The 25,138-nt window shown below is 40.6% G+C and overlaps 1 protein-coding gene across 1 annotated transcript in view; it reads right to left on the bottom strand.

Annotated features, from left to right (window-relative positions):
* OCA2 (OCA2 melanosomal transmembrane protein) overlaps positions 1-25,138 on the bottom strand; it is a 316,130-nt gene that overhangs the window by 229,101 nt on the left and 61,891 nt on the right. Inside the window, 4 exon segments of the mRNA XM_030571121.1 lie at positions 17,749-17,902; positions 18,267-18,350; positions 19,757-19,845; positions 19,847-19,908. Of these exon segments, the coding sequence (XP_030426981.1) occupies positions 17,749-17,902; positions 18,267-18,350; positions 19,757-19,845; positions 19,847-19,908 (389 nt within the window).

A 25,138-nucleotide genomic window follows, 5' to 3' on the forward strand; every position in this document is an offset into this window, starting at 1 on the left:
AGATTTGTGAGAAGAAAAATCAACTTTGTAAAAAGCTTACAATAAAATGACAAAATAATGGTAAAATAATGTGTGGTCAACGGTGGTGTATTTTATGGACCTACAAGGAGAACTGGGGAAGGGAGCTTTGGTCACAACTAGAGCCTATGGAGCCTATGAAAATCACATTTAACAAGTAGCTAGTTGCTGTAAATTGGGACTCTTGTCTTAATTAATGAGAAAACAAACAGAGGCAGACAAAGCTCAATGAGCTGCGCTTCAGTAAATCCCTCATCTGACACAGTTGGGGTTATCAGGTTCTCTGTAGAAAAGGGAGCCTTATGTAAATTCAGGAGGTTATTTTTTTTGTGCTGATGTTATACCTGTGATATTTTAGCTACAGGCAAAATTTCCTGTATAACTAGACAGACTAAGGCGAGCATGTTTCAGTGTTGCTAAGAGTTGTTAACTTGAAGAATATAGATCAGACTATTTCTGTGTGCTGATAAGGCCAAAGAGGCTGGTTATGGAGTTGAAAGACATTGCAGTTTTCATAACAGTCCTGCTTAGATAACTGAAAAAATTGGATCAGTACACAGTAAACTAAGGATCAGATTTTCTAAAGAGCTCAGCATTAGTTTAACTCTGCTCCCTCTGAGATCCCACTGAAGTCAACTTCCATGGAGCAGAATTAGGCCAATGCTAAGTAGTTTGGAAAATTCCATCCCTCAGGGCTATAAATACAATAGCCAGGGATAGAACCTGAAAAATACTAGGCAAAAGGCCTTGAGAACATAAGACTGGAAGGGACTTCCTGTGTTTCATCGAAGGAAAAAGAGTTTAGTGTAATAGTCGTACATAATTTGCCCTGATTTCCTAGTTGCCCCTGGAGAAGTAAACTAGTGCTGCACTAGAATTTGGCTCTGAGTAGTGTACATGGCCAAATGTTAGTTGAAAATATGGTAGCCAGCTTCCTTTGGAAGAGGGGAAAGAGGAATTGCCATGCAGAAAGTGTGTTCAGGATAACTGGGGAACACAACCTACCTCTGATGTAACCTCCAGCCATGGGGAGCTCCTAAAGCTCCAAGAGAAATTAAAGTAGTGGTCCCACACCACAACCCTCCAAGGAAAGCTGTCTGTGAAAACACCATCCACGCTCCTGCAGGAGTGAATCCCCGTGGAGTACAGAAGACCTATGTCAGCAACTATTGAAATACTGTAATGTGGAATTCTGTACTCAATGGGGAATTTCTCTGGAATGTCACTGTGAGCCATTTTCTCACTCACTCAGCCAGCCCTTCCTTTCATGACATCCATTCTCTGCTCCAACAGTTCTCTCCATTTCCCTGTTCCTTCCAGTCTTTTCCCTATGTCTTCATTACTACTTTTCTTCTGCCTTCCTGTAAAAGAGTCCATCACTGCAGGAGTGCCTCCTCACGGCCAGGCCCGTATTGACAGTCACTCCATTGCAGCGGCAATCTCTTTTCCATAAATCAGCCCTCCGTCCAGGGCAAGATTTAGTTCACCCCTTTCAGAGTAACAGCAAGCCTAACATAAGACAGTCCTGTGTACTCACAAGAGGGTCTTTGGCCTTCACATCCTTGCCTCAGAGATTTCCAATGTCCTCATACCCTTCTCTGGACTCATGCTTCTTTGTCAGTGACTGGTAGCGCAATCTCGCCCTTCCCACTACACTGGGTTCCAGGCCAGGGACCCTACAACTAGCAATCAAGGTACGAGCACTTCCACTCCCGCTCCTTGCTGCTGTTTCCCTGGATTCCTTCCTACCCAACCTTTCTCAAGCCTTCTTCCCCACAGCCACTCTAGGTTGATCCTTCTTTCAGGGTTAGGATCCTATGGCTTATTCTTCCCCCTGGGCTTCCTCCTCACCATCTTTCTCTTCCCAGAGAGTGACTGCAGACTCTCCCTGCAGCCCCTTTGTACTACAAACTTCCTCTCTTTATACTAACCAACCTGCTCCTGCCCAGCTGGACTTCCCAATCAGTTATGTAACACTCTTGGAGTCCATTAAATAACAAACCAGTGAATTAAACTTTAATAAAACAAACTGGAAAACGTCTTTGGTGAACTGCTGTGAACAGCCATGTGGTGTTCCCCACCTACACTACCAAGGCACATTTCCAAATACCCACATTCACAACACAGATTCTTATGAAGGACAGTCTCCAAATCACAATCTTTCATAAATTTCTTTAATAGGGAAGATGTAGAAATATAAACTAATTAACTTTTATGTACACGTATATAAACAGATAACTATTTAGTAACATGCATTAAATTCTCAGCCCACCTAGTACATTTTCATAACCCCAATGTGTCAGCTACCTACAGAGGAGAGGTTACCAGTACATCATTCTTGAGTGAGTCGTTACCACTCACTTCACTCAAATACCCCTTACACAGGCAGGTTAGCAAGTGTCTATGAGGCTTTTAGGACATTTAATCTCCCGCTCTGATCTTCTCAATATCAGCCTTTTATTAGAGTCTGAATTGTTTTCTTGTTCCTTGACAAGTTCACCTTTGTGATTTGATGGTTAAAGAATCAGTCAAATAAGAAATGCCGGAGTCCACCTCAGCTGTCAATGTGTTGGAACTTTCTGGAATTGATTGTAAATCCCTTTGGTTATGTCAAAACATGTCCACCGGTCTGTCTGAACTACATAAGACCTTGGATATAGCTGTTCTTTAATGGTACCTCTTTGGCCCCAAGTATCTGAGGTGTAATTCCTCAGGCACTCTATCATGTGGGTTAAGAGATGGGAGATCACGGGCCCTTTTGTCAAAATAACATTTCTGCTTCCACTTCTGATTCTCTTTCATCTTCTATATGGTTTCATTGTTATGAGATTTCAGCAAGTTATCAGTAATTGGTTAATTAGATCTATCTTCTTCCCATTAACAGCTGAGATGGAGAAAAGCCATTCTTCCAGAGGTGTACTTTGGTAAGCCAATAAAGCTTTATACAAATCACTCCCACTGTCAAAAGTCCTTTTCATAAGGTGCATTACTATCCATATAGACCTTTCCACACGTCCATTTGATTGGGGGTAATTTCGTCTTGCTGTTTTGTGATGAAAATCCCAATATATGGCAAATTGCCTAAAATCTGCTCTGGAAAATTGTGCCCCATTATTACTGAAGACTTGATCTGAAGTTCCATGTCTGGAGAAGATTCCCTTCCTGCCAGCTATCACTGACTAACTATTAGTACTGAGCAGTGTACAAATTTCTGGATACAGAGAATAATCATCTGTGACTATTAAATAATCCTTTGATTGCTAGGTAAATAAATCAGTGGCTACCTTCTCATAAGGCCTTTGTGGAACTGCATGAGGTCTCAGTGGTTCTGCCTGTTGGCATGGGTTGTAGCTCAAGCAGGAAAAGCAGTTCCCTACCATATTAGTGATGATGTGACTGATCCACAGCCACTACAGCACCTCTCGTACTCATTGTTTGCACTTCTCAATCCCTAAGCGACCCTTATGGATATTCTGCAGCATTTCTTTTCAGAGACTCATTGGAGTTACATCCCATCTATCACAGTAAGTTCATGTCTACAGTTCCGATAGTCTCTTATGCTTGAATAGTAACTGCTTATGCTTCAGGCTACCTTTAATAATCACTTCTTTAAGGATTCCCAATGATTCATCTTTCTCCGTTTCCTCTCTTATTTGTTGCAGTTTCCTGTTAACTGTGGGAATTGACTTTACAATCAGATCTACATAGGCTTGCATCTCTTTTTTATAGTCTTCTCTGGCTTTGTCTGGAAAGTGCCTCTGTAGTGAACATTAATTTACAGAGCATGTAGGTCACAACCAAATCATATTTGTGCAGCTTTATCATCGTTCTTTGAATCCTTAACAGTCATTTATCAGTTTGCTAAATAACACTATCATGGGCTCGTGGTCTGTTCCCACTTACACTATCTGTTCATAAATACATTGACTGAACCTCTCCCAGGCAAACAATATTCCTAAGAGCTCCTTTTTGACCTATGCTTATCTGGTTTCTGCCTCAGTCATTGATTTGGATGTATATGCCACTGATTGCCAACAATCCTCATGGTTCTGTAAATTCAGTGCCCCTAACCCAAACAGTAAAGCATCTGCTGAGATTTTAATAGGCCTTCCTGGTGCATAGAACTTCAGTACTGGTTTGTGTATCAGTTGTTGTTTTAAACCTTCCTGTGATTGCTCCAGTTCTCCATCCCAATACTATTCATTTTTATTCTCTAGATGTTTTCTCAAAGCTGCTGCTTTGGTAGATTAGGTATGAATTTTTCAAGATAATTACCCATTCCTAGGAACTGTTGGACATCCTTTTTTTGACTGTGGATGTGGCATCATTTCAATGGGTGTAATCTTCCTCATCACATTTTACACCTTTTTTGGAAATAATGCTCCCAACAAAAGTCAGTTCTGTAACTCCTAAAACACTGTTCTCTCCTTTTTGAGGTTTGCAGCTCTAGCTGCATCCAGGACTTTCCGAAGTCTATAATCATGCTGCTCTTTCACTGAGCCCCAGATGATGATGTGATCCACTGAGGTGCCAACAACAATTCATATGTTCATAGATTATATGTATAGTTTTGTGGCACACTTCTGGGGCTGAAGCTATGCTGCAAGGTAAGCGTAAGAATCTGTATTTTCCAAATTGGGTATTAAATATGCATCATTCTGAGCTTTCTTCAGTTAATTTTAGCTGCCAAAAATCTGAGGATGCATCCAATTTACTGAAATATTGAACATTTGCAAACTGAGCGATAACCTCTTCTGTGGTTGGTAGTTTGAAATGTTCTCTTTTTATAGCCTTGTTGAAGTCTCTGGGATCTAAGCATGTGCGTAGCTGGCCGCATTTTTCTCCACAATGACTAGGGAGCTCACCCATTCGGTGGGCTCCTCAATTTTTTTGTATTACTTGCATTGCATTCATCCTTGCAAACTCAGCCTTGAATTTATCATGGAGCACCTTTCTACATGGATAGATAACTGGAGGAACCTGCTTGTTTATCTGGCTTGTATGTTCACCCTGCAAGTAACCCAACCCTTGAAACAAGTCGTGATATTCCCGAAAGAGTGCCTCATAAACCAGGTTCAGTATGATCTTGTAATGAGAGCACATGTTTTACCAGACTGAGTTTCTCGCATGCAGCCAGGCCTAAAATTGGCATTTTTGACACTACAATGAACTGGAGCCTATACATCGTGTTTTTATGGTTGATGCAAGCAGTGCACCTCCCCTTCACTGGTTTACTTGTTCCAGAATAACCAGTTACTTTTATTTTTATTGGTCTCAGTTTTGGTATTATTTTTAGTGTCTCAATCTTGTTCAGACAGAATATTACGCTGAGCTCGTGTGTCCAGTTTCAGTGGACAATTGTTCCATTGTTATAGGCAGTATCCAGTCCTTCTCATCAGGCTTGTTAGATCCCAGTACATCTCCAAATAACTCCTCGACCAGATGGTCTTTAACTGAAATACACTTGATTTTTCTGCATTTGGGATCTGCAGAATTTTGCAAAATGATTATTTTCTCACAGTTTTAACAGAGTTTCCCAAAGGCAACACACTGTTTGGGGCCATGCTACCATCCACACCTTCCACATGACTGACTGTACCCACTCTTTCCCCTAGCAGTGGTTTTCATAGAGGGTGGTTGCACTCTTTGATTTGACCTATTTTGGCTACGTTCTTTTGTACTTAATACATGGATAACCTCTTCTGGTGAATTCAGTTCTTTGGCTTGTAGTTTCAGTTTCTGCTGCCCTGCATATTTGGGAAAAAAAATTCTGAATTTAAGTCTCCACAGAGCAGTTTCTTTCTTAACACATTGTCTTTAATGCCACAAATGATTCTATCTCTGACCAGAAACTCTGTCAGCTCACCACAGTCACAGGTTTTACTGAGCTTGCTTAATTCTCTGACATTGCTCTATGGTGTCATCAGTTTTTTTGCATGCATGTAAAAAAAGTTTCTCAAAGGTTTCACTCCTTTTTGACATGCAATGTTCCTCAAATTTAGTCAGTATTTTACTTAACTTCTTGCTTCACTTTCTTCAAACTTAAAGTTGGTTATAAATATCCAATACTTCCTCACGAACAACATGAAAAAAGATAGATGATTTCACTTTATCATTTTTCTCCTTTGCCCCTGTGGCTGCTAAATACAATTCAAATCTCTGTCTGATTTTTTTCCAGTTCTCTTCAACATTGCCTGACAATTGCAAACTGGATGGAGGTGGCAGCACATCCATTTTTGGCTTTTTTCCCCTTCTTAAGCTAGTCAAGCTACTATAGGGCTCACCTAATACATGCCAAAACCTCCATGCAGGGTGCTACACATGCTTTCTTGGCGTGTCCCTTTGTCTCTGTTTTCAGTTACAAACAAAGGCGTTAACTTCAAAATGACTGCAGATTCCTTCTCATTCAGCAGGTCTGACACCATGTTAAGAACTTGGGGTTCATTAAACAACAAACCAGTGAATGAGAAAGGAATAAAACTTTAATAAAAACAAACTGGAGAGTCTCTCTCCTGAGCTGCTGCACACAGCCATGCAGTATTCGCCACCTCTGCCACCAGGGAACATCTCCAAATTCCCACAGTCACAGCACAGTCCCTTATGAGGGACCATTTCCAAATCAAAATCTTTCATAAACATATCGCCACAAGTTAGCCTTGCTCTCCTTCTAGATGCAGCCAGATAACATAATTGTCCTCTCAGGTCCACTTTATCCCATTCAGGACATCTGTGGAGTACACACTCCGTCACACTCCTTCATTCATTCCCTTCATCTCAGTCTTTTGTTCAAGGAAGAAATCATCTGAGGCCACAAAGGTGATGAGTGTTTTTTTTTCCGTTTGAAAGCTTGTGCGCATTAGAAATGTGTGGTGTGTGTTCTAGCAACTTGTTAAAATTTTAAAACTTTATGGCTCTCTTCCCTCTTGGTTGCCGTAGGCAGCATGGAAGCTTTACAGCTGCATTCATTTAAGCTAATTTAATGTTCTATTGCCTGTCTTGACCAGTTTGGAAAAAAAAACCAGAAATACGATGCAAGATAGGGCACATACATGCTTCACATTCCTTCACAAATTCAGCAAGACAGTTCCAAATTAAGTCAATAAAGACTCAAAAATGGACACCGTGAAGCAGTTTTTACACTCGGTATTGAAAGTATCACATCCCTATTAAAATACAATGCTCTACCTATGACAAAAGCATCTTTTATAGTTCACTGTCACTTAGTTCCTAGAAGAGCAAGCAGCACTATCCAGGTGGTAACATTCCTATCTAATGAATTCTTAATGTAGTACAATTTATATTTCATACAGTACCATAGCTGTACAGTCAAACCTCATTATGAGAAAGGTACGGTTGTTCAAAATAAGAAAAACCAGTCCAACAAAACTCAACTGCAAAATATATTTAAAATTATTTAAACAATTAGAGAGGTAATGCCAGGGATAGTAATATAGGGGCAACACTGTGATTGAGTTAAAGAGAACAAAAAAAAGAGTTAAGTGGTCTCCTGTTTGGGATTTATTTTTGTTTTTATTTCAATTAAAACAGTAATTTGGTTTGGACTTAAAAAAAAATTTCTTACAGTGACTATAACATTCTATGCCACCGTCACATCTCCTTTGAGGCCAGTGTAAGATCCTACTTCATTTGCAATATTGCAGAAATTGCAGATTCCACAATATTAGGCTTCCACCGCAGTTTAGTTTCAAATTAGCTTTGCACAGTTCAGAATTTTGCATACGTTTTGAGGTTTGCAACAGATACCTTTTCCCTATTAGTACATTAAATGATCTTGGATAGTTTTGGGCAGGGATGTAACCAGGGTGGCGTGAGTGGGGCAGCCACCCAGGTTGCAAAGCCATGGGAGAGGGAGGGGATAATGGAGCAGTAAAATGGTGGAAAAAATGGTAAGGGGTAGAATGCATCAGCAGGCAAGGTATTGCCTGCCTTACTTCTGCGCTGCTGCTGGCAGTGGCGCTGCCTTCAGAGCTGGGGCACCCGGCCAGCAGCTGCCACTCTCTGGCCACCCGGCTCTGCAGGCAGCACCACCGCCAGCAGTAGCACAGAAGTAAAAGTGTCAATATATGCTTCCTGTAGGGCTCTACCCCCATCAGATTTTTTTCATCATTTTTCCAGTCCATTTTTCCTCTTTCCCTACACCCAAGCCTTGCACCCTGGGTGACTTCCCCACTCACCCCACCCTTGTTACAGCCCTTTGGTTACACCAAATTCCCCAGATATAAAAAAAAAAAAAAAAGAAAAGACATAACCTAACAGTTGCATGTTTATATCATTCCAGCAATTTTTTTCTTAAATAAATAGATCTACTGCGGCTTTTCCAAGTTACTGCTATTAATAAAGGTCCATTATTACTTTTCTGTGATTTTCCATGTCTTGTCTGCAACTCAGCCTCAATTATTTAATGATCATCCTGCAATTCAAGTAGAGTCTTAGGCTGGTGGCAGCCAGTGACTAAAACAGCTCCCCGTGCAAGATAGAGCAGCCACAAGACTGTGACATCTTATGCTGGCTAAAGTCGTTTCAAAGGCACTATTCTACCAGACAAGGATCCTTGCCTAAAAAAGTCACTTCCTTGCCTGCAGCCAGCCCCCATCCACCCCTTGCACCAGATATACATCCACTCACAGTGCTCCTTGCATCAGGAGAACACTTCAGATATATATTTAGAACATCTTTAAGGTTACTTTGAAGTTTTCCTAGTAGTACTAAGTGTCCTTTCCAGGGCACAGGATCTGGCCTATGATTCCTAACCTGACATTGTTCCTTTAAAAACTAAAAAAGAGGAGTGTTCAGGCCAGGTTTTTGTGCATGGATTTCATGTTTGGAATTCATCCTCATTGGATTCAAATCCATGCACATTCAGCATCTAGATCAGGGCAGGGCAAACTATGGCCCACAGGTTGGATCCGGCACATCAGGGCTCTCAACAGCCCCATGGTGCAGCAGGGCTAAGGCAGGCTCCCTGCCTGCCCTGGCCCCACGCCGCTCCCAGAAGCAGCTGACAAGGCATCCCTGTGACTCCTGGGGTGGGGGATAGAGGGCTCCATGCACTGCCCTCACCTGAAGGCACCAACTCTGCAGCTCCCATTGGCCAGGAATGGGGAACCATGGCCAATAGGAGCTTCAGGGGTGGTACCTGCAGGTGACGGCAGCGCACAGCAGAGCCCTCATCCACAAGAGCCATTGCTGGACATGCTGGCCACTTCTGGGAGTGGCACAGGGCCAGGGCAGACAAGGACCCTGCCTTAGCCCTGCTGTGCACTGCTGCCACCCCAGAGCCACTCGAGGTAAGTGGAGCCAGGCCAGAGCCCACACCCCAAACCGCTCCTGCACCCTGAACCCCAACCGCCTGCCCTGGGCCCCCTGTCACACCCCACATCCCTCCTGCACTCCAACCCCATGTTCTGAGCCCCCCCTGCACCCCAACCCCTTGCCCTGAGCCCCTTCCTGCACACTGCACCCCCTCCCACACCCTGCACTCCTTCCCACATCTCAACCCCCTGCCCCAGCCCTACATTCATGGCTGTAAAAGGGTGCTGGTGCAAAAGCACCTAATTACCCCTGCTCAGCCAGCTCCAATCAAGAGAAATAGGTTGGGGCTGGTGAAGCAGACCTGACACCTGGCCTGTGGATTGGCTCCAACTGCAGACCTGGCAAGCCAGCAGTCATAAGGGCTGGGAGCCAGCAGAAAAGGCAGCCAGGGAAAGGTCAGTCTCCTAGCTGCAGGCTGACTGCAGGAAAAGAGGGAACTAACCCTGCACGCCTTGTATATAGCTCAACACTGGTGGTGGGAGAACTGTGTGTGTAAATAAAGCCACGGGTGCTGCATAACTGGAGGCCTCTCTGCACTTTATTGGGACAGCTAGCGAGCAGGAGGTGGGTCAGGGCAATGGACCCGTTACAATGGCCCTGCATACAATTTCCCCACCCAGATGTGGCCCTTGGGCCAAAACGCTTGCCCATCTTGATCTCGATTAACCCTGACTAGTGCCAGGTCTCTTGATCTGATAGCTCTGGTACATGGATTCTTTTCTCTTCTTCCATCGCTAACAATGTGGTCAAGGACCAGAGATGAGCTGGGCAACATATTGCTGTCTCCTCCAACCATATGGAGGGCTGGCAGAGCCAGTAGTTCTTCTCTTCACCTTCTCAGAAAGGCTAAAGGAAAAAGGAATCCCAAAGCTTCATCACTGAGAGGAGGTAAGCAGCACTGGTGATTGTCACCCCATTTCTTGCCCAGACCAGGAGCTGACTAACTATTCTCTTCCCCATTACCTCACTAAAAGCATGGAAATGGGAGCCAGAGTGAGATATCCCACTCCCAGCAAGGTCGGACAAGGAGAAGCCAAGGGGGGTTCTGCTTTGTCCTTTCCAACAAAGGCTATGAATACTCCTCTCACTCCTCACATAGTTACCACCAGTCCCCTGGCAGAGTATGAAGAGATACTCTGATCTGCACTCTGCTACCTCCGTTTTTAAACAGAAACTATCAGTGGGATAAGAACCCGTGCTGAGTGCACTGATCTTTGGGCCCTAGCTCTACCTGAGCACTGGGAAAAATCTCCCTCAACATCAGCATACCTTAATTGAGCCTATTCAAATCACTTGCTATTATGAATATTTGGCATATTAAGAAAATATTTTATTCAGTTTTCCCATCTAAGTGTTGCATGAAAATTGACTGTACTTTGAGTTCAAGAAATTAAACCTAACAGATACATAATCATAATTTAAACTTGTTTATAACATGACTATAATATGGAAGAAAAATGCAACTTTTTCCCATTAAGTTAATAACAACTGTGATCATAAATCTAGGTTTCATTAGGTAAGCCACTGTAGGATTTTAAAACTCGACAATGCACTTGTATGTGTCTATATTTTAATCAAAAATTCAATTACTCAATGTTACTCAAGATACTAGATTATTAAAACGTCATTTTAAAGATCATGGGAGGATTTTTTCTTAGGATTACCTGTAAAACAGGATATGAAACTGAACCTCTGGTTCCTTTGATAAACACAGTATTATGAAGGTTCTCAAAGAATTTCAAATATCTGCTGGTATCATTTTTCTGCCATTAAAATTTATATGTTGTTAGTTTCTTATGTGTAATGAAATAACTTCTGTTTTGCACTCAATTTTTAACTTTATACAAGTCTCTGTAAAACAGTTTAAAATGGCAATTTCATGGCTGTTTCTGATAGCATGATATTTAAGTAGCATAAATAGTTACAAACTATGGTCATCTATTAGATTTTACTTTACAATAGTTAAAGAGAGGCCTTATTTAGAGGAAATAGTAGACAAGGCCACACAACTAATTTTTCCTCCCTACTAATGATCTTGCCCCCTGCATTAAATGTATCAACCACACACATCTTCCTATGGAGCTGTAACTAATTATTTGCCTAATATTAATATAATTTGCCTAATTCATATAAATCCTGAGTACCCAAGGACTAGGTAGTAGAGTGTAGTGTTTTCTTCCTCTAGATCACTGATTTTCAACCTTTTTTTACTTGCAGAACCCTAAAAAATTTTAAATGGAGGTGCAGACTACTTTGGAAATCTTAGAGACTGCAGACTCTCAGGGGTCCATGGACTACAAGTTGAAAACCACTGCTCTAGATCAGTGGTTCTCAAAGGCCGGTCAGCCACTTTTAAGGAAAGCCCCTGGCAGGCTGGGCCGTTGTTTGTACCTGCCGTGTCCGCAGGTTCAGCTGATAGCAGCTCCCACTGGCCACGGTTTGCCACTCCAGGCCAATGGGAGCTTGGAAAGCAGTGCGTGCCGAGGGATTGCGATTGCCCTTCCCACAGCCCCCATTGGCCTGAAGCAGCAAACCACGGCCAGCGGAGCATGATCAGCAAACCTGTGGACGCGCAGGTAAACAAGGGGCCTGACCCGCTAGGGGCTTTTCCCTGAACAAGCGGCGGACCGGCTTTCAGAACCGCTGCTTTAGATCACCAGTTCGCATCCAGCCCAGTAGACTGTTTGGTGGCCTACATGAAGTAAGTTGGAATTCTCAGCTCTCTCTTCAGGGTAACATCACTACTGGCATCCATCTTGGCAGTCTCAGAGAAAAAAGCCAAAGAGCAAACGGCCATGAAGACTTTACAACCCTTCTTTGATTCTAGAGATAGTAAGTCTGTGTTGAATTATTGGTGGGGCCATGTAGAAAAGGTTTGCGTTGATGCTGCCTGTGCTAAACAGAGAACTTCAGTTTCTAGTTCTATCAATCCAAACCCCTTAATTAATCCTAAAATCATTTCATTAAAATTATATATAATATACATGTATTAGGTGACCAAAATATGAGCAATTGTGAAATACTAGTATATAAAGACAGAAGGGCAAAAGTCAAAAATGTTTTGCCACCACAAAGTTGAAGGAACAACGGATCAGTATAAGATTCTATACACATTAGTTTACTGGCATACGCTCCGCCTTTAAAAATATATTCTAGTGTAAATTGAATTTGAGTTAATGTGGTAGAATTAATTATTTTAATTACAGAAATAGATATAAGGGTTAACTGAAAAAGGAAACTGAAAGAAGAGTGGTATAGAACAGAGATTGATCCAAATCCAAAACACCTTCTGAGTAAACAGATGTAATAAATTACCAGGATTTCATTGCACTTAGCGTCAATTTTCTGCTTAACTCTTTCAACTGGAAGTAGGACTTCGTCATATTTCTTTAATGAATCCTTACCCATGAATTTTCTGAGTTAAAGCATTTAGTATTTCACTCAGAGGATTTTTTTTTAAATTTTCTATAAGTGTTTTTAAGGGAATATATACATAACCTTAACTAAAATCTGTGCATTGAACTATATAGTGAACTACTTTCTCAATGTGATTCTTTGAAAATTAACGTCAATTCAATATTTCAGGTGTCTATATCTCATTACAGATGTCTTCATACAACAACATCAAACATTTATGTCAACTTTTCTGTATCACTTATCAAGCATGAAGGGATCACAGAGGGAAGATATGAGAAGAAAAATATAGTTAAACTTAATAAACATTATTGTTTTAAAACATACATTTGCTTTGATTTCCTGTGCAGTTGAGGTGACTCTCAATCAGATGAAATAATCTTTACTTGTCAACAATTCTACATCATGATATATCTTTTACTTTAATTCCACACATCATAAGAAGTGTGGAGATCACACACGCGCGCGCGCGCACACACACACACACACACACACACACAGTAGAAATGAATGCCAAGGTTCAAAACATAAAATGTAACATGGTAAAGTGTGTTTTTCAAATGAAAAACCAAGAAAGGAAGAAATTAAAACAGGAGCTATTTCAATAAAATAAAAGCAACAGAAACTCCAAATACACAGAGGTAATGGATCAATATTTGAGGAAAAATCAACTTACAAAAAATCAGTGTAAAGTTATTGAAGGAAAGAATGGTCACATGAATAAATGAGACTTCAAACAGAAAATGAAGGTGAGATGGCCACAGAAATAAAATAGCTTTAAGCACAGAGTTGCAGAATGCCAACTCATAAGGGGCAAAAAGGTTATATGCTACAACAACATTGGGTGTATGTGGTAAATATAGCAGAGTCCAATAAAAGCAAAATGATTGTGAAGGTTATTTTCCTTTTACAGGAGACTGGTTTGAGTGGGATATTGTGGAAGTGGGTGTTGGTTGCGGGGGTTGGAGAGTGTTTGCGCATGTAAGATTTGACCAATTAATCTATCTTTACTTTTATCGCAATTTTAAAAAAAATGCTTAACATGTCTTTAAGAAGCTGACTACAAATAGATATAATGACAATGTCTTGCCTGAAGGAGAGTAGATCTAACAAACAGCATGACTTCTACCGCAGTGCAGTATCAAGACTAGATACAACTTCTACTTGTAGGACACCCCGTGTAAATCCAAAGTAACTCCCTTTGATATCAACACAGATTTACTATGCTGTAATGGAAAAGAATTTGGTCCCTAGTGTGAAATTCACAAGAATATGATTTGGGAGGAGGATTTACAATTCACTTAAGTTGTTAGTTCTGAATATTTTACTTCATCAGAACACCATTAGTTTCACACTATAAAATTATCTCCACAATCAAAATGGCGAGGGATGGACAAATTGGCTTAGGCAAAATAAGAACCAGACTAAACTTTTGCCCATTCCCTAGACCAAGCCATTTTCACTGAAATCCCATTTTCAGGAAAATCCAAGATACTGACTACAGCACCGAGCCTTTTGCATCTCTACCACAAAGGTTTCAGAAATGGGAGTTACTGAAATCCAAGTTCCAGAAAAGTCCAAGAGAATGATTGCAGCAGAGACCAGTGCACAAGGGTGAAGCCACTAAAGTCTTACCACAGTTAATGAGACGCTGCTGGTAGCAGAAGTTGGGATGATGATAAAGATAAATGTAGGATGATAAACTTAGGGAAGAAAAAACAAGTGCAAAAATACAGAATGGGAGATAAATGCTTGGCAGCAGCACTGCTGAAAAGGATCTGGGAGTTGTGGTAGATTACCATCGCAACATGAACCAGCAATGTGATGCTTTTGCAAAAAAAAAAATGCAATTTTAGGTTGCATTAACAAAGACAGTGTGCAAATCATGGGAAGTGATAGTACCGCTCTACTTGACTCTAGTTAGGACTCATTTGGAGTACTTTGTTCAATATTGGCTACAACTGTATAGAAAGGATATAGAGAAACTGGAAAGGATCCAGAGGCAAGTGACAAAGATGATCAAAGGGATGGAATGCAAGCCATACGAACAAAGGCTTAATGAACTGGGTACGTTTAGTTTGAACAAGAGGAAATTAAGGGGGTTCATGATAGCAGTCTTCAAATACTTGAAAGGCTGACATAAAAAAGATGGAGAAAAGTTGTTCTCTCCTGTCAGAGAGGGTAGGACAACAGGGAGTGAGGGTTCAAACTACAGTGTAGCAGATTTAGATTAAAACTCAGGAAAAACTTCCTTACTGTAAGAACAGTAGGACTATGGAACAGACTGCCTAGAGAAGTCATGGAAGCTCCTTCATTAGAGGTTTTCAAAAGGAGACTAGATAGCCATCTATCTTGGATGGTTTAGACACAACAAATCCTGCATCTTGGCAAAGGGTTAAAATAGATTAACCTTGTGGTCCCTTCTAACACTACGATTCACTGATTCTAAGGGACATCAGAGCGGGAGTGGATTCTAGGGAATGTGAGTTTTCCATAGAGGATTCGCTACAGAACATGACAAGCAGGAAAAAACTCTTGCTTGGTGAGGAAGATGGCCTTGTGTTCAGGCAAACAACTCAAAAGGGCACCAAGAAGGGATGGTTCCGAGTTTTAGATAAGCTTCTGAAATTTGAATCTTTATCCAAAACTTTCATCCATGACAAAACTGGGCTGCATTGGCCTCCCTCCCCAGTTCAGAGCTCCCAGATCTGGGAATAAATTAAAGTAACCATTTAAATGGCTAATCCTTGCATAGCTGCTTTTTTCCTACCTGGCTTTTCCTGTTCAAGTTAAATGCTATTGGTCAGGACACAATATGCTACATAGTCTCTGAACAAAAGTAATTAACTCTCTTATGCCATTTTTTCCTAAAAAAGTCACCTTGTTTTGTTTTTTTTTATAGGCAAATTCAGAAGATAAATATTTTACAAGTTCACAGTAAATCAAAACAGTAGGCTATGAAAATGAATTAAACGAAGCTCAGAGAACAGTAAATTTCTAAATGAAATGACGTAAAAGAAAGGGAAAGTGTAAAAGACAGAAAAATGAAAAGCAGCAGCAATGTAGAAAATGGAAAGTAGTAAAAGATTATCTCTGTGACACTGGGAACTGATTTCTCTGACAGTGAGAACAGAATAATAGAGCACTAAGAATTGAGAATCACTACTCTAAAAGCCACAGTTTTAAACACCTCATGTAAGGTAAGTCACTGTCTATCAATTCCATCACATTCTGCAAGTGATTCGTGGGGAGACCAGACAATCATCATATTCTGTTAGAATGTTGATTACTGTCCCCTTGATTTCTGTCATTTAAAAGTTTCTCTGTTTGTCACATTTGCCAATGGAACAAATATCATTTTGAAGCAGCTAACCACTGTTACAATGAAAGACTTTACCATTTTGAAAACTCAGATATAGAATAAAAAATAGTTACCATGGAAATATGACAAAATAATTTTTCCAGTTTTTATTGCTGTTTCTATGCTTGAATCTGCAGAAGTAGTTCCACTGAAGCACACATCTGAGGGTAGAGTTTGTCCCTTAATATTTAGCAAAAAACCCCAGCTACAGTTATTTTAAACATTTCTCTTAGAAACAGTAGGAACATGCAAGCATTTCTAGGCTTTATGGTCTAGTCGCATCTGCAGTCTCAGTACCTGAAAGTTTTGTTAGCTGTTATGACTTGTGAATTCTTCACAAGTAGCCTCTAACTTGCAAACTTCTGCACACAAAAAGCCCAGTCATACACACATTCAAACCTAATGTTTTTGCAACTGCTAAGGACTGCATAAATTTAGGACAATAAAAGCAGCATTAAAATGTTATTAAGGTTATTTCAATGATGTGCTGCATATATAGATGCTTTTAAATCAAAATCCAAATATACCATCCCCCTTCACATTTAGTGTATTGAGTACACATCTATAAAGCACATAGAGCCAGTTCAGCCTCATAAGTAAATCTCCACTCCTGAAGTGAATAATCTAAACTTTTAACCCTCTGTAAACGTGGCATCTGTCTCTGTTACTGAAATTGGATGGAAAAAAGGCATTCCCTTATCTTATTTAGCATGTTAATGGGTAACAGTATGAAAAAGATCACGAAGATGGATAGGGAAGAATAATCAGCAAACCAGACATTGCTATTATGAGACTCTTCATAGACCTGATTGTCCTCTCACCTGCACCCGTGAAAATCAAATGCAACTCAGTTGAAGTCCATGGACTTCCACCAGTATAAAAGTGGTGTAAATGTAGAAGGAATTATTTCCTACATGTCATATTTTATCTACAGGATAGTCATGTTGTTATTCACAATCCAAGAAAGACTTGTTGAATAGCAAAACATAAATCCTTACCATTTCTCATATGTCTACCATCTTGAGTCATGATACAAGATATTTGAGTTAAACTGGATATCTAGTAGCCTTGGAATAAATATTTAAAGTTCTTCATTCCTTGACTTCCCTCATATTAACTCAAATCCTCTCCTTCCTCCCTAAAGGATGCATTGTAGGTATTTCTAATTATCATTGTTTTAAAAATAAAAGTAATGTTTACTTTACTGTTTTATATGTGTAAAAGATTTCTACTTTGTTCTGAGATGTCTTAGAGAAGGGAATGACCAAAGTGACTTTTTAACTTGTGTGAGTTATTTGCTTTTGGCTTGAGATCTTATCCATCAAATTTCAACCCAGGCTGACTTTGTTTCACAGTCAAGTTATAAAATATAATGGAAATACCACAAGATTCCTATAGAAAGAAATAACCAAGAACTGCTCAAATACTATGGAGGCAGTTAGTAATAAACCTTCTAGGATCCGTTGCCATTCATTCCAATTCCTCCAACATATTTAGGAGTCTTGTTTGTGCCTTAAGCAGTGTCTGATAGTACTGGAAGGCTTCAGATTCAATTTCAGAAAGTAAATTAACTGCCAAAAATGATACAAACACAGACATACAAAGTGCATACATTGACTTACCTCCAATATAATAAGCACATAAACGCCTGCTAAAACGACTGATGCAATTGTTACTTGTGTCTCTATATTTGCATGAAGATACTGATGCTTCATGGAGAGAGGAACAATTGCAGACTCCTGTAGGAAAGCTTGAATGTTTATGGAGATTGCATTACTGTAGGAAAAAAAAAAGAAAGTTCTGCTTCCTTACAGAATGAAATAGGCAACTGTCGTATTTTTTTTTAAAAAAACCGTAAAATTGTTTACATTAGTTAAAATAAAAAATGTAAAGCACTTTTATGATACTTGAATACCAGATTGTAAATGCCATATCTTGGAATGTACTTAAGTCCAGGAAGTGGATAGGATGACCATATTGTAATTACTTTTAAAAAACTAGGAAATTTTATGTTTACTGACAGTCTGAAGAATTACAAAATGATGGGATTTAGTAGTTTTGTTTAACGAAAAGAAATATATTTCATAGCATTCAAGTAATCAGTTTATACAAACTTTTATTACAGTTGGTTTCTGCCAACCTGTTAAGTATCTCAAAGATTCTAGTTGTGATAACTTGCTCATTTCGTCTTGAGTTTAAAGGTAGACTCCAGTTGTATAAGACCCTGCAAGAGATTCAGTTTAACAAGACCAGTAATTAAAGATCAATAAAGTGGTGCATAGCTCTATTCAATTTTTCTATACATGTTTTATTTTGATGTCTACACAATTGGGTCTAAATTCTGGTATACACCCAAGATGTATGGAGATCATTGACCAATGGAAACTGCAGCCAGAATTTGGTCCTTTACATGGAGAAATGACTATAAGAACTCAGGAAAAACAGCTTCTGCACATTATATATTGCTGCACACTGGTATGTGGGCAAGTTATCTGAATGCATACTGGAGTGTGTATTTCAAATATGGGTGCAGAGATTCTCTCTCTTTGGAGCCAAAAGGGATTTAAAGAGACAAAGTTCAGTAAAAATCGGAGACCCGATTCCTCATTCCTGCTCTGTCCCCTCATCTCAGAGTACAGCACAAAGAAGAAAGAAAGCAGTTCTTAAACAACCAGCTGGGGATACCTTTGGAAAAGGAACCCTTGGTGGCATAAAGTCAACATGGATAATTTTTAGCTACCTGCCCCCACCCCAGTGTCCTGGGCAGTCCAGGGAAGTGTCCAGCAAGAAGTGGGCGACTGGAGCAAACTGTACTCTGGCTATTCCAAGCTAGCAGAAAGATCTTTTGGGGATTGTTACGGTTTGCACAAATTATAGCATCCCTCCCATCAGTAAGAAACGCTGGTTTAACAGTATAATTACCTCGACAACATTGGGCCCAATGACGTTACTTGATGAGGTAATGGATTTGCTTTTATTAACTTATACATAGTAACCATGAGTTTGTATGCAGTTACAATGCTGATGATTAAGGTGTGATGCAACAACAAATCACAGGCCAACCATATACAGAGAATCACCAAAAAAAAGTAGGTGTCTGTGGTCATGGTTATTTTTTAAACTATGTTGCTTCTTTTTATTTTCATATATTACACATGCAGACAGATTAACACACTTTATGGTACTCTGATTTGCCTCTCCCTTCAGTTAATTATCTCATTTTTTATGAAATCTGTTTGCATAAGTGCAAAAAAAGCACCTTAAGTCTATTTCTTTGAGTGCTTCTTTCCCCCCAAATCCTCTAAGCCAAAATTTCACTAATTTGATTTCTTTTAGACAGACAGCACTTGTATGCTAAGGATCACGGTCAGAGGAAATTGTTCCCAGAGCTCATTAATTCCAAAAGAGGGGTTAATGCAATTGTTGTAAGGTCAAGATAAAATGGAATTTTACTAGTTACTAACAACAACATAGCTAATGACCAACATCAATGTACATTTCACAGCAAAAAACAAAATCCAATGTAATGTTGACAGAGATAACCCAATATCAGTAACAGAAAGGAATCTCAAAAAAGACGTGACACAAAATTTCCAAAGACAATGTATGTGAAAACCATAACCTGGGGGCTGACGTCTCCTTCTGATCCAGGGTCTTCTATCTGCCCATTGCACTACTATGTAGTCCTCTGCCTGCCGATCAACCACATCTGCTGCAAAAAGGTCCTCCTAGCTCTAACTATTCAGCAGAGCAGCAGTCACGAAAATCTGTAATATTCATAGCTGATGGAAAACCTGTTAAGGGTTAAACTTCCAGTGGTAGTTATATAAGATTACACATTATATTGAAATACAGTATATTACTTAACTCAGAGACAAAAAAAATGCAATATGAGGCAGTCTCTCAAATGCAATCAAAATTATTCTCAGAACAAAACCTATGTAAAAAGATTCCCACCCTCTGAAATGCAGCTGTTAGGTAGCATTTTTTTTTAAAACTGTGGTGCTAGAAGCCCCCTTCTGGAGTGGCTGGGAACTGCAAATGTGGAAGTCAACTGTAGGCCCACTCCTTCCAGTTTAAGTTAAAGGCTGTTTTGTTGCTGTAAACTAGCAACTAGATGGAAAAGGAAGTCATTCTTCTCAGGAACTAACAATAAACAACATTTCCACCAATTACAGGGGTCATGACCCACAGTTCCTGAACCCAGGCCTGTAAGGGTCATGGGAAAAGTCACACCTCGTGCTTCCTGCTCACTGCTCCTGCTTCCCTGGGTTGATTTCCTGGCATCCCAACCCAGTCTGACTCCAGACATCTGACTTGTGGTTCCTAACCTCCAGTTTGTCTCCTGTCTCTGACACTCTGGTATCCTGACCTGGCCTGACTCTAGTTCCTGAATCATGGTTCCTAACCTTCAGTTTGTCTCCTGCTTCTGACCTCCTGGCATCCTGACCCACCTGACTCTTGACTCCTGTCTCATGACTGGACACTTGCTTTCAGCACTAGGTCTGGCTGCCAACAACCGGACCATGACAACAGGCTTGAATGACACATTTCAAATCCCAGCTGCCATCTTGAGCAGGAGATAATTTTGTGCACAGATGCGGACACACATTGAGTGGGCATCATGTAGACCACTCAATAAAGATGTATATTCAATGTGCAGCCAACAAAATGCTAGGATACATAAGGAACGGGATGGGAAATACTGAAAACAATATGCTACCATGCTAATGTAACTAATCTGGAATTTGACTTTCACAATTTCACTTACGAATTTTCAGCATTGAGGCCGTGGTTAAACAAACCCAATGTTTACATTTAAGCACATCATTAAATACTACTTAGGATCATTGAACTTTTAAAAGTGCTAAAGAGCATTGCTGAAGTAAGGCCCTATCACCTGACATTTAATGGGGGTAGTTTACAAAGAGATGTAAAAATGTTGCAACATTTTTACAAATTCATGTCAGGCAATTAATTTGTTTTCCAGAAAGACATTTCACTGCCCATAGTACTGAGAGGATTGAACAAGGAAAGAAAAAAAAGCAACTTAGAATTTTTAAAGTATTCTTACTAGTTTGAATAGCTACAGGACAGCACTTTATCCCACTTTTAAATAATCTCTAGTGAAATAACTAAAGTTATCCCAGGCTGACCATACTCTGATTGTTTTAATACAGAATGTTTTGGTTTGCTATTTGAAGTTCCTACATCTTTACAAAGAATTACAATGTTACACAGTCAGTTCTCAGTAGAAAGACTGAATGAGCATGGACACTGAACCACCCTTTGTGTTAAAAAAATAGGTGTCTCCAGGTCAGGGCTATTACCTGTGCATAATAAGGAAGCATGTACCTCTGTACCCTGGCTTGTGGAAAGAAGACTGCAGTCTCCAGAGCTATCAGAATATCTGACACTTTTCCCAAGCAATGATTCCACTCAAACATTTATTTTTAATTTGTTTAAAAGGGATAATTGCATAAGATGAGAATTAAAAAATGCAAAGCAACAATGAAGTGTCAATAGTTGTTTCTTCAAACAAATTCCAAATAGGAAAATTCAAATGCTGTCCCTAGCAAACTTGATCTTACATTTCTCTTCCATTGCTACAGTTTTCCAGGGTAGTTTGCTGTCACAATTTCCAAACCCCAGTGCAATGGCATAAATCTTTATTGAAACCATATCAACAGCTCTAATGAGAGGCATTAATTATTGTCCTTCAAAAGTTTTGCTGACCTATATTCATTAACCTAATGACTTGGGACACCTTTGACAGTCATTATGTACACCATTATGAGTGCAGCCAATAATTTACTTCTACGAAAAAGCTTCAGGTGCATATAATTATGGCACCTTTGTGCTACACAATACATCCAACATAAATCCTGTAATTATACAGATGACACATTCAGGAGCTACTACAGAGGAAGCAAAGTCATAAGGAAAAAGGAAAACGTATTTTCAAGGTATGCACAGTGGTGCCTTCATACAAAATAGTTTCTTGCTACATAGCTTTATTTTTCATTTGTCACTGTTCAAACATGAAACCATAAGAAAAAGCCCTAGCAAGAAGGTCCTATATTTGATTGCACATGAAACTTAATAACTTTCACAGGTCTAAGCTGGGAAACTTAGATTGAAATCCCATTGGGGTTACCTCCTTCCAAACAATACTCAGAATCTCATCTTTTTTCCCCAGTTATGTCACTGCAGATCATAGCCTGCATCTACTATACAATCTGATGTTCTCAAAACACTTTTGCTGTGGAAAACTACAGCCATGTTTTTATGAGTCAAACTGGAACCATTTTCAAATGTCTGATTTTAATGATGTCTATTCATTTTAATGATTTCAATGTCTTGCTTACTGAATTCATTTCAGAAGCTTGTCAAAGCAAAGAGATGCACAAAACATTTGCAGGGAAAGACCCAACTCACACTGAGCCTGAGTTCAAGGTTCATTATAGTCCGTGCACCTGGAGAGAAGTTTTCCCAATAGGAGAAACCGGCAATTTCCTTTCCACTCAACAAGCCCCAAGACTCTTTCTTACTACAGCTCCCCTGCCACAAAGCACAGCCCCTGCTAGTGGTACCAGCCCCTTCCTGGTAGGGGGGGTTGAGGTGGATCTTAGCCGCCCCTTACATGGGGCCCACCCCAGCTCCTCTTATTCCCCCACAAAGACCTGCCCTCAACCAGGCCAGAAGCTGGAGCCAGGCCGTAATATGAGCTGGCAGCATGCCCCGAGAGTGGGAACACTAGCTGGGGTTTGCTCTCAGGCATCTCAGCCCCTCACCCAGGGCAGGTGGAAGGTCCAGGGCTCCCCACAGAAGCCCAGGTTTTCTCGGTGGCTCTTACTTCTGGCCTGGCCAGGAGGCGGGACCTCAGGGGGAACAGGAGGAGCAGGGGGTGGGGCCATAGTTCTGGTGCCAGTAGTGCCCCCCTTCTACACAGGTTCTGGCACTCTTGTGGGGGTCCCCAAATTGGCCTGGGCCCATATGTTAATCCACTGCTGAGCACACCAAGAATCCCAGGGTTCTTCTGGGAGTATAGGAAGTATTCTGATTCCTACTTCACCCACACACATACACCCCTCCTCCTTTGCTATGGCTAGCAGTGCATGAAGTCCACAAGGCATCCCATAATGTTTAGCAAAGTGCATCAGAAGACGTAATGGGTTCCAAAGTAACTGCATGCTAGGAACTCTGGGGTTTCACTTTGTAGCATATATAGTTGTTAAAGTATCAGAGGGGTAACTGTGTTAGTCTGGATCTGTAAAAGCAGCAAAGAGTCCTGTGGCACCTTATCGACTAACAGACGTATTGGAGCATGAGCTTTCGTGGGTGATGCATCCGACAAAGTGGGTATTCACCCACGAAAGCTCATGTTCCAATACGTCTGTTAGTCTATAAGGCGCAACAGGACTCTTTGCTGCTTTTATAGTTGTTAAAGAAACCCGGAAACTTCCCTTGCTAACTCTCTCAGCCATATGAGCTACTGACCCTCAACTGAGCAAAGAACTGGATACAGCAGAAGCCTGGTCCAGGGAATCAGGCCTCTTGTCATCTCAGAAGAGACCTTGGATTGAAAGGGAGGCAACTTTCAAGATTATCCTTTCCACAGCAAAGATCAGAGCAATGGCTAGCAGTGTCCCCACCAATAATAGGAGTGGGGCCACAGTCACACATTATCTGGGTGCTCCTCTAGAGGTGATACCAGGGATGTTGGGGGAGGAATGAATGAAGGGAAGCTATGAGTTGGAGGTTTCTTGTGGGATGGAGGGAAATGTTTCCTTGGAGGCTTCAGTTTGTTAAAGTTCACAGCTCGCTCTTTGCCTAATATTTGTACTATTAATGCATTTATGATTCAATCCTGCAGAGTGCTGGGCACTCTGGCCCCAATCCAGCAAAGCACTTGGGTACATGCCTAACATAAAGCATATGCCTCAGTTCTTTACTGGATCAGAGCTAGAGGGCTCAGCACCTTGCAGACATTACAAATGAGTACAAGGGGACACTTAATATTTGTTCTGCAGCAGGAAATCTGAGGAGTGTACTGATTAAACTGAGCTACCACAATAAAACAAACCCCAAAAAGGCAGACACAAAAGATTAGAGATGCAACAGGATTTTTTAGTCAGTCACCAAGACTATTATATCTAAGAATGAGGTGAGGGGCGAGTTGGTTGATTGTCGCTCAGGACAGGAAAAACCCTTTTGATATTACTGATAAACATCTGCCCCCAGCTCTTCATGGCATTATGATTAAAAGGTTTCACAATGACCTCTGCCTGCTCTGTGACTGAAGTAATTGCAGTGATCATTCAATCTTTGATTTCAAAACCCATGCAGCTTCAGCCATAATCATGGTAACTAACATCCTCAACTTCTCACTCTTCTTTTTTCCTTCTCATTAGCTTATATCTTTTTTTTTTCCAATGTCACCCCTTCCCCCATACACTGAAAAGTTCAAAATAGTTTTGTTGAAAATCACTGATCAGAAACACTTTGGCCTCATATCTTACCAGTCAATTTAAGAGATAATTGTGAATTGCTCAGAACTTAGCCACAGGACGAACCTCAAATATTGCTAAGATCTATACTGTGGTAGCACAAAGCCACCAACCAAGTTGGGGGCCTCATGTGCTGAGTACTGTATCAACACATAGTAAATGGCACTCCTTGCTCCAAAGATCTTACAATCTAAAAGACAAGACATAACAGGTGGAAGAGACAAACAAATGGGTCAAGGAGGATGGACAAGAACAGGAAGATCTGTTATATGAAGAAAATTGTAACCTAATTGGCATCACAGAGACATGGTGGAACAACTCCCATGACTGGAGTACCAGCGAAGAGGAATATAGCTTGCTCTGAAAGGACAGGTATGGGTGGGGAAAGGAGGTGGTATTGCATTGTACATCGAGAAAGTATACACCTGCTCTGAGGTCCCAGGGGAAGTGTTGAGTCTCTGTGTGAGTATAACAAGGGGAAAGAACAGTGCGATGTTAGGGT

Source organism: Gopherus evgoodei, chromosome 1 (genome assembly GCF_007399415.2).
Source record: "Gopherus evgoodei ecotype Sinaloan lineage chromosome 1, rGopEvg1_v1.p, whole genome shotgun sequence".
Taxonomy (NCBI): Eukaryota; Metazoa; Chordata; order Testudines; family Testudinidae; genus Gopherus; species Gopherus evgoodei.